Raw genomic sequence first — 16242 nt, 5'->3', positions numbered from 1 at the left:
TACTGCTTATACCAGATAAGTAATGATTTCTAGGTCAGTAAACTGCAACATTGATTGCATTCACTTACAATAAGTATAACCACAGCAAACCCATTTTCACATGTCGATTCTTTTCTCAAGCCTGATTTACAGTCACTGCTCTCCTCTCCATTTCTGAGAAAAGGGATCAACTTAGCCAAAAATGTGTGTGTTAACCCTGCTTCAGAGCATCTCTTTAAGGAAGACCCTATTGATAGACTATGATGTATTGCTGAATTACCACCCATTGCAGTTTGGCCAGGATAGTCCTAGTTCACACCCAATATCCCTTCATAGCTACTATTAACAGCCTCTTTCAATTGCCAGTGTCCCAGGTGGGCTAATACATTATATGGTCATCCTACCATCCATACACAATGTGTAGAATGCTAGGGATAAAAGTTGGAATAAATGCCTGGAGCCATATACACCCTTATCTTATTGTCCTTGTGCACTGATAGTCTGGAATAAAACACCCGCAGAATATTCACAGACTCAAATCCTCCCCCATACGTTGTCTAAAGCAGTATGAACAGGAATCTATTTCAAAAAGGACCCATCCTCCTACGGAGGTTCAAAACCAGGAGGATATACCTTACTAGACAGCTCAAATAATATATCTTAGGGACAATGTACATATATGAAAAAACTAGCCAATCTATATACTTTGGGGGAGCTGGTCCCTCTAGGTATTAATCCAAACAATTCCATGAAATGGAAGTACATAAAAATTTCCAAGCCCACTTATTTCTATCTGTGCTAAAGGCAAAACTATTCACCCAGTCATCTTCACTAGAAACCTTAGGATCAAATTTGATTCTCTCTTCACACTATTAAATCAGTTACTAGGTCTCGTTGATCCTATTTTACAAGTTTCTGGAATTCATTATGCACAAACCTTTCATCAGAACATGATTTCTCACCCACAATTGTTACAGCAGCCTTCTCCAACTCATCTCTTGCACTTCTGCAAGAACTATCTTAAATAAAACAATTGCTTTAGTTCACTGCCAACACTCAGATAATACCCAGACTTAACATGGCACTCAAGACCTTTATCATTTGCATTCAATACTCTGTTTTCATTCTCAATTCCAACCCACTGCACACTAAGCACACACTATTCAATGGTTCTCCTCTAGGGATGGTACTGCTCCCTTAGGAGGTGTTTGGCAATTTGGGGGGACAATTTTTTTTGTCACAATGATTTGGGGGGGAAAAAGAATACTTAATGAGCATAAACTAAGAATGCTAAATGTCTAGTCATATAGAAGCTGCCTTTCCAAGATGCCAATTGCACCCCCAAATGAGACTTCTTGTTTCCCAAATACCTTTTTACAAACATGTGATTTTTCTTAGAAACTGTTTAACCTCCCTCTACTACCTCTGCCTCTTTCCAAAATAACACTGCCCTTAGATGATAAAATTCAAACTCTCTTCTTACCTAAAGACCTCAGTTGATTTAATAGTCATGCCTGTAGTATATATATATATATATATTTTTTTTTGTCTTTTTGTCTTTTGTTGTTGTAGTTGTTGTTGTTGTTGCTGTTGCTATTTCTTGGGCCGCTCCCGCGGCACATGGAGGTTCCCAGGCTAGGGGTCTAATCGGAGCTGTAGCCACCGGCCTACGCCAGAGCCACAGCAACGCGGGATCCGAGCCGCGTCTGCAACCTACACCACAGCTCACGGCAACGCCGGATCATCAACCCACTGAGCAAGGGCAGGGACCGAACCCGCAACCTCATGGTTCCTAGTCGGATTCGTTAACCACTGAGCCACGACGGGAACTCCAGCCTGTAGTATATTAATTGGAGATAATTAAATCACTCCCATTAAATACTGGTTGCCTGCTGATCTGGTACTTGGTATATTCAATTATGGTTGAACTTCTTGTGTATGTATTATTTCACTTCATGTTCCTTTTCCTTACCCCTTCTATCCTCTATAAATTGAATTCCCTTTAAAAAGGGGGGGGATGTTCCTTTGGTATCTCTCTCATTTTTTAAAAAATGTCATTTCTATTATTTACCTAGACATTGAAAATAATTCTATAAGTGATTTTTGGATTAAAATATAAAAAATTGTCCTTGCATTCCTATGTAAAGAATACCACTTCCTAATAACCTTTCTGTAGTTGTTAAACTTAGAATACTTTGAAGTAAACTAAATATTTTAGTTTCATCTTTTATCAGTAATGTTGCTTTAAATTTATGTATTAAATTACATATTAGAATAAGTATTATAAATTTAAGTATTATAAACTCAAGTATAAGAAGAAAAAGAAGCTATAGACATTGTGGTAAACTGAAGAGGATGTTTCTAGTGTAAAGGTATTTTATATTCCATTTAAATTTTTTGCTAGGTGCTGAGCAAGTATGCCTTGAAAGATTTGCTTAACATGCTTGTGTTTGAGATACATGTTATCAAAAAATACTTAGGTAATCTTAAAAAAAAAAAGGTGGCAGTGTACAATATATTTCTATACTAAACAAAGTAAAAGTGTTATCCCACCCCATCCTTTTTTTAAGTTTATGCTTAGACTATTTCTGTAGCATATTACAAATATACTTTTTCTTAGTCAAAATTTTCAACTTAATTCCTCTCAAGTTGTATCAACAGTAAAATAGGGTAGACAAAATTTGACTGCTCACTTGCACATCTGTTCATATCTGGGGCTCGGTGTCCATAGTATCCAGATGGGCAGGAATGCAGGCACTCTCCATACTGGCGCATGCCTTCTCTTCGAAGAAAGAAGAATAACTTCTGTTGACATCGGCTGCACCCATTGTCCTTTGAACAAGACAAACAGCCCTTGCAAATGGGATTTGATACGTAACTAGCTGTAAGAGAAAAAAGCAAAACACATGTTTAAATATGAATATGATCAGACTTCTGGTCCATGCAACAGGTTGGAAAGACCAGCGTCTCTTGTCTTTTTACCTTAATCACATAGAAATGCTAAACAAAATTAACTCTGCCACCCTACAAAATCAAAAAGAAAAGAAAAACGGTTAATATACAACCAAACTTAGAGATAGAGAGGAAACCTAGAGGCAGAGTTTGAGGCTGGAAGCTCAGACTGAACGGCTTGTTAGACCAAACAGACACAGACCTCATGGCGGGGTCCTGAAGCCAGACTGAGAGCTATGCATGTAGTATCATTTTGCCACACACCCGAAACTAACCCAATATTATAAATCATCTATACTTTAAAGTATTAAAAAAAAGTAATATGCCTGTAAAAAAGCTGACACTTTTCTCTATGTAGAGTGGAGTAATGAAAACTATTTGTTCATGAAATAAATACTAGAAGCCCACATTCCAACTGGCCAGAGAAGAAGTTTTTATCTCTGGAATAGGAGCATAGACAGGTGAGCACAGGAGAGAAAATATAACCCATGATAAATAACTATCACAAGTCTGCAAGACATCCAAGTATGGGATTTAAGTTCAAATCATCAATGTAGGATGGAGTTCCTAAGTCAAGAGGTTAACATGAAAAATTTGCCCAGATCCAGGAAAAGCTACTAAGAAAAAAGTATGAATCGACCTTATAGAAATTTTCTACAATCCCAAGACCTGCGACTTTCATGGAAAACCACCTTAACATCAAATAAACAAGTCACGTGGGCACACAAACCTCCACAAGTAAGAGCCAATCTGAGTAAGAGAATTCATACCTACAGAATCAGAAATAACAGAACAATCTGAAAGTGACTTTAAAATGAGTCTTGTTAGAGTATTTGAAGAGATAAAATGCCTGGAAATCACATGAGAAGCAATATCATAAAATGTGCAAATTAGGAAGAAATTAAAATTCTAAAACTGAGAAAAAAAATCTATGAACAAATTGAATGGCAGACTGGTAGAGAGGGACTTAACCAGAAAACAGGTTTTAAAAACTGTAGCACAGGAAGTTCTCCTTGTGGCTCAGCAGTAATGAGCCCGACTAGTATCCATGAGGATGCAGGTTCAATCCCTGGCCTCACTCAGTGGGTTAAGGATCCGATATTGCTGTGAGCTGGGTGTAGATCACAGACACAGCTCAGATCCTGCATTGCTGTAGCTATGGTGTAGGCTGGCAGCTGTAGCTCCAATTTGATCCCCAGCCAGGGAACTTCCATATGCCACACCTGCAGCCCTAAAAAAGAAAAAAAAAAAAAGTAGCACAAAACAAGATAGAAATATTAAAAAGATAAGCACATAAGAATAAAATGAAAAAAAATTCCAATACATGATTTTTAGGTGTTACTGAATCAAAGAAGAGAATAAGTAAGACATTATACTAAAAAAAAAATTAGACAATTAGTTTCTAGAATGAAAGAAAAACATGAGTTCTTAGATAAAAAATTCACAGATCTGAGCAGACCAATAAAAATAAGTCTGCATCTGAACACAGCATATTTGCAATAAAGAATGAATTCGAACCAGAGATAAATAGTAGATTACCTACAGAGGAATAAAAATTTTACTCTTAGCAGACTTCTTATCAAAAATAATTGGTGTGTTAGTAGTGGAATGTTATCCTCAACATACTGAGGAAAAATCCTTTAAGTAATTAAATGATAGTCTAAGAATGAGGACAAAATATATTTTCAGCTAAAATAAAGGCAAGGAACTTACTAATCAAAAAACACTCATTGAAAGAACTAATAAACTATATATATTGAGGAAAAGAAAATAGAACCTAGAAGAAACTAGAATGTAACAAGTAACAGTGATCAAATCAATTGGTATAGCTACAAGTCAGTGATTTTTAAAAATAATGACTAATTTCCAAGGTTTAAAGATAATACCTATTTGGAATTTCCACTGTGGATTAAGAATCTGACTAGAGCAACTCAGGTCACTACAGAGGCATGAGTTCAATCCCTGGCTCGGTGCAGCAGGTTAAAGGATCCAGTGTTGCTGCAGCTGTGGTGTGAGTCGTAGCTGCTGCTTGAATTCAGAACCCTTGGCCTGGGAACTTCCACATGCCCTAAAAATAATAATATTTTTTTTTCCTGCTTTTTAGGGCCACAGGTGTGGCATATGCAAGTCCCTAGGCTAGGGGATCAAATCAGAGCCACAGCTGCTGGCCTACGCAGCAGCCACAGCCATAGCAACGCTGGATCTGAGCTGCATCTGCGACCTACACCACAGCTCACAGCAATGCTGGATCCTTACCCCACTAAGGAGGCCAGGGATTGAACCCACATCCTCATGGATACTAGTCTGGTTTGTTTCCACTGAGCCGTAACATGAACTCCCATAATAATACATATTTTATATTCAATGGCATAACATGGAAGACTAGAGAAAGTGAGAAGGGAAGCTAAAGTTAAAGCATTTCAAGTTCCAATATTATGGGTTTGGAAGACCAGTATTAGATGGGCAATGGGCTCCTACTCTGCAGCACAGGGAACCGTGTGGGATTGAGTCACTTTGCTGTACAACAGAAATTGAAGAAACATAAATCAACCACACTTTCATAAAAATCAGAAACAAAAAAACTAATTGAAACATATTTGCTAAAACTCTAGCTATCAACTACAAAAGAAATAGTGATATCTCACTTCTAAGCCAGTGACAGCTCAATACAGATGTAACAAATATATAAAATATGAACAGGAAGTAACCACCTAAACATCCATGAATGGAGAATGGGTCAATAAATTGTAGTATATTCACACTACAGATGTTAATGATAAAAAGGATTAAACTGTTGATACACACACAAACACGGTGAGAAACTATACATTCTGTTGAGCAAAAGAAGCCAGACCCCCACTCAGACAAAGTTTATGGCCTGTATAATTCTATGTCTACAAATGTCAAGGACAGGTAAAATTCATCTATGATGATAGATGTTAGAACCCTAAATGCCTTCGAGGACGGAGGACTGACTGTAAAGGGGCACAATAGACTTTTTGCAGGCATATGGGTCTCCTAGGGCTGAATTAAATTACCGCACCATGGTGGCTTAAATGAGAACTTATTCTTGCAGTTCTGGAGACTAGAAATATAAAATCAAAACATCAGCAGGGCTGTGCTTCTTTGGAATGCCCTTCAGAAGAATCCCTCCTTGCTTCTTCAGGTGGCCCCAAATGGTCCTTGGCTTATGGCAGTGTCACTCTTCTTTGCCTCCATATTCACACGGCCCTGTCTCTGCACCTCTGTGTGTCCTTTTCTGTGTCTTCTCAAGACACTGAGCGGATTTAGGACTCACCTGAATCCACTATGCTTTCACATCTCAGATACATTTGCAAAGCCCTGTAAGATCATATTCTGAGGTTCCAGGTGGACATGAATTTGGGAGAAAGGGGCTAATATTTAGCCCACTATAGGAGGTGATGGAAATGTTCTAATACTGATTGGGTATTGGTTACACAAATGTGTATATTTTTAAAACTCAAGCTGTGCATTTAGGATCTGTGCATTTTTAATAAATAATGTTCAGGAGTTGCCGTAGTGGCTCAGTGGTTAACGAATCTGAGTAGGAACCATGAGGTTGCGGATTCAATGCCTGGCCTTGCTCAGTGGATTAAGGATCTGGTGTTGCCATGAGCTGTGGTGTAGGTCACAGACGTGGCTCAGATCCTGCATTGCTGTGGCTGTGGCATAGGCCGGCGGCTACAGCTCTGATTAGACCCCTAGCCTGGGAACCTCCATGTGCTGCAGGAGCAGCCCTAGAAAAGGCAAAATATAAATAAATAAATAAATAAATGTATGTATGTTCATAATGTATAAGTAAATTATCTCAATTTTTTTAAGAGAAAAAATGGATAGGAAGGCCATATACTGACTTTAGGATAAAACAGTTACTTACAATCACATCTCTTTTTGAAGATTTATATAAACTATACTGGATGCTCACCCAGAACATATTCTTTTAATTTTTTTTAACAACAAAAGTATTCTATTGGAGGGACAAGGAGGATAGTACTAAGTAAATGTTGGAATAACATCTAAAAATTGATATATGAACCTTATGAAATTCACTACAGCCAGTGGTTAAAGGGTTCATTTAAAAGAAAAGTCTGTTTCTAGCTCTAGCTTAAAATTCAAAAATAACCTAATTTGAAATCTCAGTAGAATTTCTAAAATATAACAATTCATGTAACTCTTAGTCATCATTACACCAAGCAAGGCCATAAATATAACAACATAAATAAGGCCATACCAATTTCATTTACTGAGTTAACTCACAAAAGATATAAGAAAATAGAAAATTCATCAATTATTGGAACTTTTCACAGAGACTACATCCTACTAGCCTACATATATTTATTGCATATAAAACTAGTATCAATCAATAAGTATTCAGACTAGCAGTTATACAACTAAGTACACTGTATACTACACCCTTTCACTTATAACAATTCAGCATCTAGTATATTTACAGTTCCTTGTAGCAGATCCACACAGGTTTCAGTTCCTTAACACGCTCTCCCCACTTCTCCTGGGCTCCCTGATTTGTTCGTTACAGCCTCTCCTCCAGAGAGATTCCAAAACAAGGATTTAGTCTAACCTTTCAGAGAAGGGGCTAAAAAAGAACCAAGACACTTGGAACCAGAAATCAGGGCCAAATTAACTCTTTGAATTGGACATCAAGAGCTACTTTTTCCCACCTATGCCAGGATTTTGTTCTATCAACTCCAACTGCTTTCATCTACAGAGTGAGTATATTTTACGGACTTTCTCTTGCTTGCAAATGTATGATCCCAGCTAATTTTTGATTAACTACCTTGTTTTCTTACACCTGCACTTGTGGAGCAAAATAGAATAAATTTAGATGAAAAATCATCTCCTCCTATATAATTCCTCATAACAGTTTGGCAAACTTTCCAGCTCTCTCTTTACATGTGCACACATAAGCATTATTTTTATTTTATTTATTTATCTTTATTTTCCCACTGTACAGCAAGGGGATCAAGTTATCCTTACATGTATACATTACATTTACATTTTTCCCCACCCTTTGTTCTGTTGCAACATGAGTATCTAGACAAAGTTCTCAATGCTACTCAGCAGGATCTCCTTGTAAACCTATTCTAAGTTGTGTCTGATAATCCCAAACTCCCGATCCCTCCCACTCCCACCCTCTCCCATCAGGCAGCCACAAGTCTCTTCTCCAAGTCCATGATTTTCTTTTCTGTGGAGATGTTCATTTGTGCTGGATATTAGATTCCAGTTATACGTGATATCATATGGTATTTGTCTTTGTCTTTCTGGCTCATTTCACTCAGGATGAGAGTCTCTAGTTCCATCCATGTTGCTGCAAATGGCATTATGTCATTCTTTTTTATGGCTGAGTAGTATTCCATTGTGTATATATACCACATCTTCCGAATCCAATATAAGCATTATTTTTAATGTGTAATTTGTATTTTTCAGAGCAATGAGCATACTTTACATGAAGTATGATACCTTGATCCATTTCAATCAAGTTATAAGCAGCTTCTCATATCAATGAACCAGACCAATGTCATTCATACTTCTTGGACCTGTCAGATTTTTTTTGTTTGTTTTGTTTTGTGTTTTTGTCTTTTTGCCTTTTCTAGGGCTGCCCCCACAGCAAACGGAGGTTCCCAGGCTGGGGTCTAATCAGAGCTGTAGCTGCTGGCCTATACCACAGCCACAGCCATGCCAGATCCAAGCTGCAACTGCGATCTGCACCGTAACTCAGGGCAACACCGGATCCTTAACCCACTGAGCAAGGCCAGGGATGGAACCTGCAACCTCATGGTTCCTAATCGGATTCGTTAACCACTGAGCCACGACAGGAACTCCAGACCTGTCAGTTTTATCTTCAGTCTCTACCTACCACCACCACCCATTCAGTTATCCCCAGCACTACTTTTATGAAGACCACAACCAGCTTTCAGACCCTCAATTCAAGATCTCATTCTGTTTCTGGTCCTCTCAACTCCTAAAGCTGGATCATTACTGTACCTTTTCTTTCTTTCCTAGCTTCCATGAAAATATCTCCTCCTACAATCATAGTTCTGTACTCAGCCATAAAAAAGAATGCAACAACACCATTTTACGCAACATGGGTAGACCTAAAGATTATCATGCTAAGGGAAACAAGGCAGAGAAAGACAAATATCACATGGTATCACTTACATGTGGAATCTAAAAAAATGATGCAAATGAACTTATTTATAAAACAGAAATAGAAAACAAACATGATTACCAAAGGGGAACGGGAAAGGAGGGATAAATTAAGAGCTTGGCATGAACTTATACACATTTATAAAACAGATAACCAACAAGGACCTACTATATAGCACAAAATACTATACTCAGTATTTTGTAGTAACCTATAAGGAAACAGAATACATCTATGTCTGTATAATATACATTTGTCTATGTAACATATATAATGTATATGTGTGTATATATATATGTATAACTGAATCACTTCAATTTTAAAACTGAATGAAAGAAAAGACTTAGTTCTGACACTCTTGTGATTTCCACTAATCTTCTCCAAATAAAGCCCTTATTACCTCTCACTTAGACAGTGATGCACCCCCTCCCCCACTTACCTCTCTCTACTTCTCTCTATATTCTACTGTCAGGTTAACTTTTCTGTTTTTACTTTCATCATAGAATTTCTGCTATCCCTCACTCTCATGAAGTAATTATGATATATAAAGCATTTTCACATAGCAGACTGGAAATAAGCCTCTACTATTTACAATTTTCCCAGCTGCCCTCTAAAGAGGTTTTATTCTGATACTTTGTTATTGGTGTCCTGAGCAGAGGGTAAGGAGTATGTAAGATTCAAAAACTGGGATACAGATCAACTTGTGTATATAGAAGAGGTAAACAGAGTGAGCTGGGTAGGGTGTGGAAAGCCAGGGCCAGAGAAACAGAGCTGGAAAAGACTCAGTGGCTGTATGATGGATGAAATGGCTTTGGCAATGGAGGTGGTGACTGGGCAGAACCCAACTCTTTATAATTTTCAGGGTTGTCTAAGAACAGAACCCACCTTAGGTGCAAAGACCTTACAGCATGATATTTGGACAAGCAATTTGCAACTCTTCTGTGAAAGAAAAGGTCCTTAAGTAGGAGCAGCCAGGAGACAAGTCAAGGGCAGGAGCCGCTGGCTGGAGATGCATCAAAGGCAGCCCCACACTGCAGAGCCCTCGGCAGCATGTCTAAGCATAGTCCCCTGGCTGCCTTCTGCTCCCAGCTTAACTACAAATTTGAAAGGGCACTGTCAAGGTTATCCAAATCCCAATCTTATATAAGTTAAAAAAAAAAAAAAGGAAGATTTACATACATAGGAGAATGTTTTAAGGAGAAAGCTTTCTGTACCGCAGTCATCACAAAGTAAAGCTGAAGCTATACTTACTTTCAGTTCCAGAGTTAAACCAAGAGTTCTTTATCACTATAAATCACACTCTATAGTAAGAAGAATGGAAAAAAGAGAATTACAGAGCTAAGAGAATCATCATAAATTAAAGGCTTTTTGTTTTATTTTGTTTTTAGGTATCAAAAGCCAACTTTCATCTTGACCACAAAGATTTCGGAGTCCACAAATTGTACTCTCCATTTTTTAAAAGGTATTCTTAAAGTCATTAAAAGCATTGCTTTATTTACTTGAACCTTAACTGACTTAATGAATAAAGACAGGGAATACTTACCTGAGTCCATATCTTAGCTATCTTTGTAACCCTACACAGGAGGGATTCTCTTAAAACAAAAGTGATGTGAGCCACACCTAACCTAAGTGCTGTCTTTTCCCTCCCCCCTCCCTCCCCCCTCCCTTCCCCCCCCCTCCCCCGTCTTCTTCCACAGTGCTCCTCCATGCTTCAGAACAAGAACAGAAGTAACTTTTACAGCCTGAAGCTTCATGCCCCAAGCCCCAAATAGACGTTTCAGTTTAATCCACCATGGTCCAGTGTCTTAACTATTCCAGTCACCTCCATGTTGTAAATCAACAGCTTAACAAGAACTTCTCCATCCATTACATCGTGACTACACCCATCTCTGTATCTAAAGCCAGGCAAAAACAGACCTTTAAACATGACTAGAGTAATTTATTTTGCCAGGATCTTAATAAGTCAAATGGCTCTGCCTCTTTCTATGAGATTTAATTGAAGGGTGCAGGTGAATAAACAGATCTTAAGTCCCAGCTTTGATGACCATGTTTATTTGCTTTCCCCGTAAGCTTCAACTTTTCCAACCCTAAAACCTGCTGAGATCCAGAGCCTCATCATTCCAACCCAAACACTTGTCTAAATCCAGACCCACCCCAAATTCTAAAGATGAAATATATCACAGAAAACATTTTAAAATCCTCAAAAAAGGTGTTAGTGGTATTAACACAAATCCACACCTATCTCTTTGATAGGAAAAGGAATATGTGCCTGCAGAAAGCCAAAATCATGAGGCGGAAACCAGTTAACAATACCTACGTCACTAAGTAGTAAACAAGGAGGAAAAACCTTTACTCTTAATTCTAATTATCTGATTTGTATTCCTCTTAAATTGCAATGTTTGGTGTTTCTTAATGAATCCTGGTATCTTAAGTTTGGTCCTTTGTTAAATCAAATCCAGTCATTCACATTTTATCCCATAGAACATTTTATGTAGGTGTTGAATGCCCATCTGTTTCTAATATACTCCTAATACTTTTTAAAACTCTTCCCCTGTTTCTGGAGTAAGCCTTGCCAAACAAGCAGAAATCTAAATTCTTCCTAGGTAAAGGCATCCATTCCTGACAAAGGGTACAGATTTGTAATTCTGAAAATAATGGGACTGAACAGTGGGCTGCTAGCGTCTTAGCCTCACTTCATATTTGGAGGTTAAATAATGTTACAAGTTCAAAAGCTTTTTTTTTTAATGAACAATTACTATTAACTTCTATCAATCTTATCATATTGCTAATATTTATCTCTGCCCAATCCCAAATTCAAGATATATATTTAGAAACAAAAACCCTATCTCTGGCACAAATAACAGGGAACTTGCACTTCAGATCTTATACAAATCAAGCTGGGCATAGATTCTCCCTACTAGAGCTTGCAACATTGGGGTAAAAAAATCCTGTCATCATATATACTACCAAGCTCAAACTCAACTGAGCAATCAAGGTTATGAATTAAGGAACCACACAGATGTAACCAAAATGAAAAATTCCTATCTCAGGATACTTTCTTTAGTTCTACCTTTTAGGTATTTATAAGAAAATAAAATATGCAATCTTTGGTGAAAAAACAACAAATTTTAATGCTCTAAATTTTCACCATTATCATCACCATGCCTTAGAAAATAGATGTTAAAATAAGTAATATTAATAAAGCTTTGATAGAGCTAAGTTTCTAAATGCCCATTAAAGTTTAGAGGAGCTAAAATAACATGAATTTAGTCTAGAAAAAATTTTGAGCATAACAAAGAGCAAACTTGTGCCAAAAATTCCAAAATTTTAGAATCTACAGAATTAAACCATATTTTCTCAGATTCTCTCTTTTTTTTTTTTTTTTCCTTTTAGGTCTGCACCTGTGGCATATGAAAGTTCCCAGGCTAGGGGTGAAATGAAAGTTCCCAGCATACACCACAGCCACAGCAACACAGGATCTGAGCTGTGTTTGTGACCTACACCACAGCTCATGCCAAAGCCACATCCCTGACCAACTGATCAAGGCCAGGGATTGAACACACATCCTCATGGATACTAGTCAAATTTGTTTCTGCTGTGCCACAATGGGAACTCCCAGATTCTCTTATATTTTGTCGTGAGTCCTTCAATAGATACTAATGTTTTTAGGAAAAAGACTTAAACAAAACTTTAACTTCTTGAAGTGCTAGCTTTGAGAAATCCATAATTAATTGGCTTCTGAAAATGTTATTAGTTGATAATTAATATTTTTTATCCATCTAAAACATATCAATTAGGAATGAAAGACTGGATATATCCTTATCTCCAAAAGTATTCCTTAGGAAAATAATACTTCTAAAACTGTATAAGCCTCCCAAAATAATGAAATCATCTGATGAACATTCTTAATGATATCAGGATTAAAAGCTTTAAGCAGATGATTTTGCTGCTTCTACAAAATTATGCATCACATGTATCTCACTAACCAAAAACTCAAAGCTACTAGATTTTAAAATACGGAGAAAGTTGAGTCACAGGTTTAACACATCAAGTACTCACATCTTCACAAGAAAATGAGGAAAAGGAACACAATTGTAAGCTAATTACTCTCCAGTGCCAGCACCCACCTGAGTTATAATCCTCATAGATTAGCACTTCAGAAGTACATTTACAACAACGATTAACTACATGGCTATAGTGTGGTTAACTGAATAGGATATTTTTTACCTATCATGAGGAAGCAGAAACCCTGTATGAGGCATGCGTCATGCATGCTTCAAGTTGGAATTAACTAAGACCTCCCAGGGAAGCCCAGAATCCTCACTAGGTGCTAGTCAAGGGAAAGATGATGAACCAAGATATGGTTGCAAAATAAATGTGGATGGAGTCTTACATCAGTCTGTTTGAGGGCACAACAGACCCAACCAGAACACGATAAACATATTTCCCTTCTAATTTAATAAGTCAGCATTAATAGTCAAGGCAAGCCTACCAAAACTGGAAGAAACAAAAGATGTACCAAAGCAGTCACTGCAATAATCAAAGGAAAAATTACTTTGGTTCAACACATTTTACCTTGAGAAAAAGCAGTATCCCTTCAACATGTTTCACCTAAAACACAAGCATCTAGGAGTTCCTGCTATGGTGTACTGAATAAGGAATCCAACTGCAGCTGCTCGGATCACTGCAGAGGCGCAGGTTCGCTCCCCAGCCCAGTGAAGTGAGTTAAAGGATCCATTATTGCCAAAGCTGTGGCTCAGATTCCATCCCTGACCTGGCACTTCCATATGCCCCGTGCAGCCATAAAACAAACAGACAAAATAAACAAAAAACATAAGCAACAAAATCAGATGCAGGTTGCACATCTGGAGACAGGAGCCAGAGATTTCCCAAAAGAGCTTCTGCAAAGTAAGGTATTTAAGTGTTTTTTTATTTAATCAGCACCCATCAGGTCCTGACCCCTCGGGGTTCAGTACCAGAGAGCAGCTCAGGGAAACCTAAATGAGCCCTTGGATGTACCAGTTCTGTGCCCTGATCGACAAAACATCAAGCAAAACAAAACAGTTTGAATGAATTAAGTGGGATTTACAAATTCTCCAAAAAATTCCAAAAAAAAGTCATTAACATCCAACGTCAAGTAAAATGGCACAAGATAAAAGCAGACTCTTTTCGCTAGAGTCTATGTATATACAATTCCCCAAATGGTAAAGTATTTCTCATCATTAACACTCACGTTTGAAGCCAAGCCCTATAAGAATTACTCCTTTTCCTCCCCATCCCAACTCTTAGACACAAAAACCTTTATGCATATCCCCACCCAGATATTAATTCTGACAGGGAACAGAGAAATATGTACAATTAAGGACCAAAACATGCTCATCCCCAAACTACACTATTCCAGTGGGCAAGATACTAGAATCATAAGTTCCTCAGCGTCTACAACTGCTAACACCAATAACATTAATTAGTGATGAAGTAAGAGAAAAATATAAGATGGTTTGTGATTGCTCATTTCCCAAAAGATACTATGTTTTGAAACAAGGGAAGACTCATATCTTACATTGTATACAATAAGCCACCTGCTTGAATCTGTGACAGGGAAAAAAATATACTCTATAAAACTGTTCTAATGCCAAAAGAATAGTAAAGTTTAAAGTTAGAATGTGTGCAATCCCATAAGCCATTGCTAGAAACTGCTGTATAGTATACTTATGCCAAGGGTTGGCTTGGGCTTTCACAACATACTTAAAAGACCCTGTGGAAATGTTGACAGAATGTTGGTGCTAATAGTAACTCCAACATGAGCAGATCTAAATATATACATTTATGAAGATTGTGAAACCATCACATTCACATGATTCCATGTTTACACAAGTAGATAATCCAATTATTTAAATAGAAAAAAAAAAACCAAACTGCTCATAAACAGAGCCAGATTTTTATTCCATCAAGTACATAAATACTTCTTAGGCTAACACTATTTCAAAACAGTTTTGCATACTTCCTAAGTACTGTAACCTAAGTGCCATAGTGTTTGACCTACACAATTGCCTATAGGAAAAACTCCCCCTCCTGTCTACCCAAAGATTAAATTGACTTTTTTTAAAGGGGAAGAGGGTAGGATGGAATTCTCATTGTGTACAAGTTACTCAATTGTCTCTCATGTACCACTTGCTTCCTAGAAATAGAAACTAACTCCTGTTTATTTCACTATTTTAATTTTAAAACAGTAAGTGGAAAGCCAACTGGATGGCTTATTTGGTGTCATAAACACAGCCCTCAAGAACCATCTATGTCATAATTAACCAGTTTAAACACTCCATGTGTTTCAGATGTGGAAATTTCCATGAGTTATACCACTGTGTTTTAAAATTGAGAATGAACACTGCTAGCTACACCATCCTACAGAAAGATCTCTTCAAAGATAATAAAATTCTTTTAACTTGCCTTAATGAAAAACACACCTAAAAAAACCTTTAGGGTTGAAAAATATTATTATGGAACAATTATTCGGGAAGACACTATGATGCAAAAAAGGTGAAAGCTTTGTTATACTCAGTGTAGCTCCCTGTGGGCCAAATGTTACACATGCTAACAAAAATCAGAATGATTCACTACTAAATCTTCAGACCTACATGGGATTTAGTTCTCAGTAATTTTTAAGTCAACTGTCTGTACTTAACATTTATCAACAGTTCATTTTAACATGCTTTGTCCATTTTCTAACTTCACAGCAATCAATATCTTAGACACAGTTTGAAATCTAGCAGTGTAACCATGCTTATTCTAAGAAAGTTATGTCTATTCAGAACAAGAAATGAAAAAGAGCTAAGTCAAAATAGGGGGAAAAGGAAAAGAAAATGAACTTAGGGAAACACGTTATGTGGCAAATTACAATCTACATGCTTTCATAGGTTTTAAACGTAATGCTTATAACTAATAATTTCTGCTTATCAAACAGATCAGAGAGTTTAAGAAACCTTTCCAAGGTTATACAGTTTGTTAGTGATAAATCTGAATCCAGCTCTGACCTCTGATTTCAAAACCCATGCGTTTATTTCATCATTAAAAGATATATGCACAGCGCCTAGAAAAGAAATGCACTGTGCCATGATTAAAACTGTGAG

The 16242-nt window shown here is 37.3% G+C and overlaps 1 protein-coding gene across 1 annotated transcript in view; it reads right to left on the bottom strand.

Annotated features, from left to right (window-relative positions):
* RSPO2 (R-spondin 2) overlaps positions 1 to 16242 on the bottom strand; it is a 163888-nt gene that overhangs the window by 78936 nt on the left and 68710 nt on the right. Inside the window, exon 3 of the mRNA XM_047783417.1 lies at positions 2673 to 2861. Coding sequence (XP_047639373.1) covers positions 2673 to 2861 — 189 coding nt within the window. The remainder of the gene's footprint in view (positions 1 to 2672; positions 2862 to 16242) is intronic.

The sequence above is a fragment of the Phacochoerus africanus genome, chromosome 6 (assembly GCF_016906955.1).
Source record: "Phacochoerus africanus isolate WHEZ1 chromosome 6, ROS_Pafr_v1, whole genome shotgun sequence".
NCBI classification, from domain to species: domain Eukaryota; kingdom Metazoa; phylum Chordata; class Mammalia; order Artiodactyla; family Suidae; genus Phacochoerus; species Phacochoerus africanus.
This window is presented reverse-complemented; position numbering and strand designations above follow the sequence as displayed.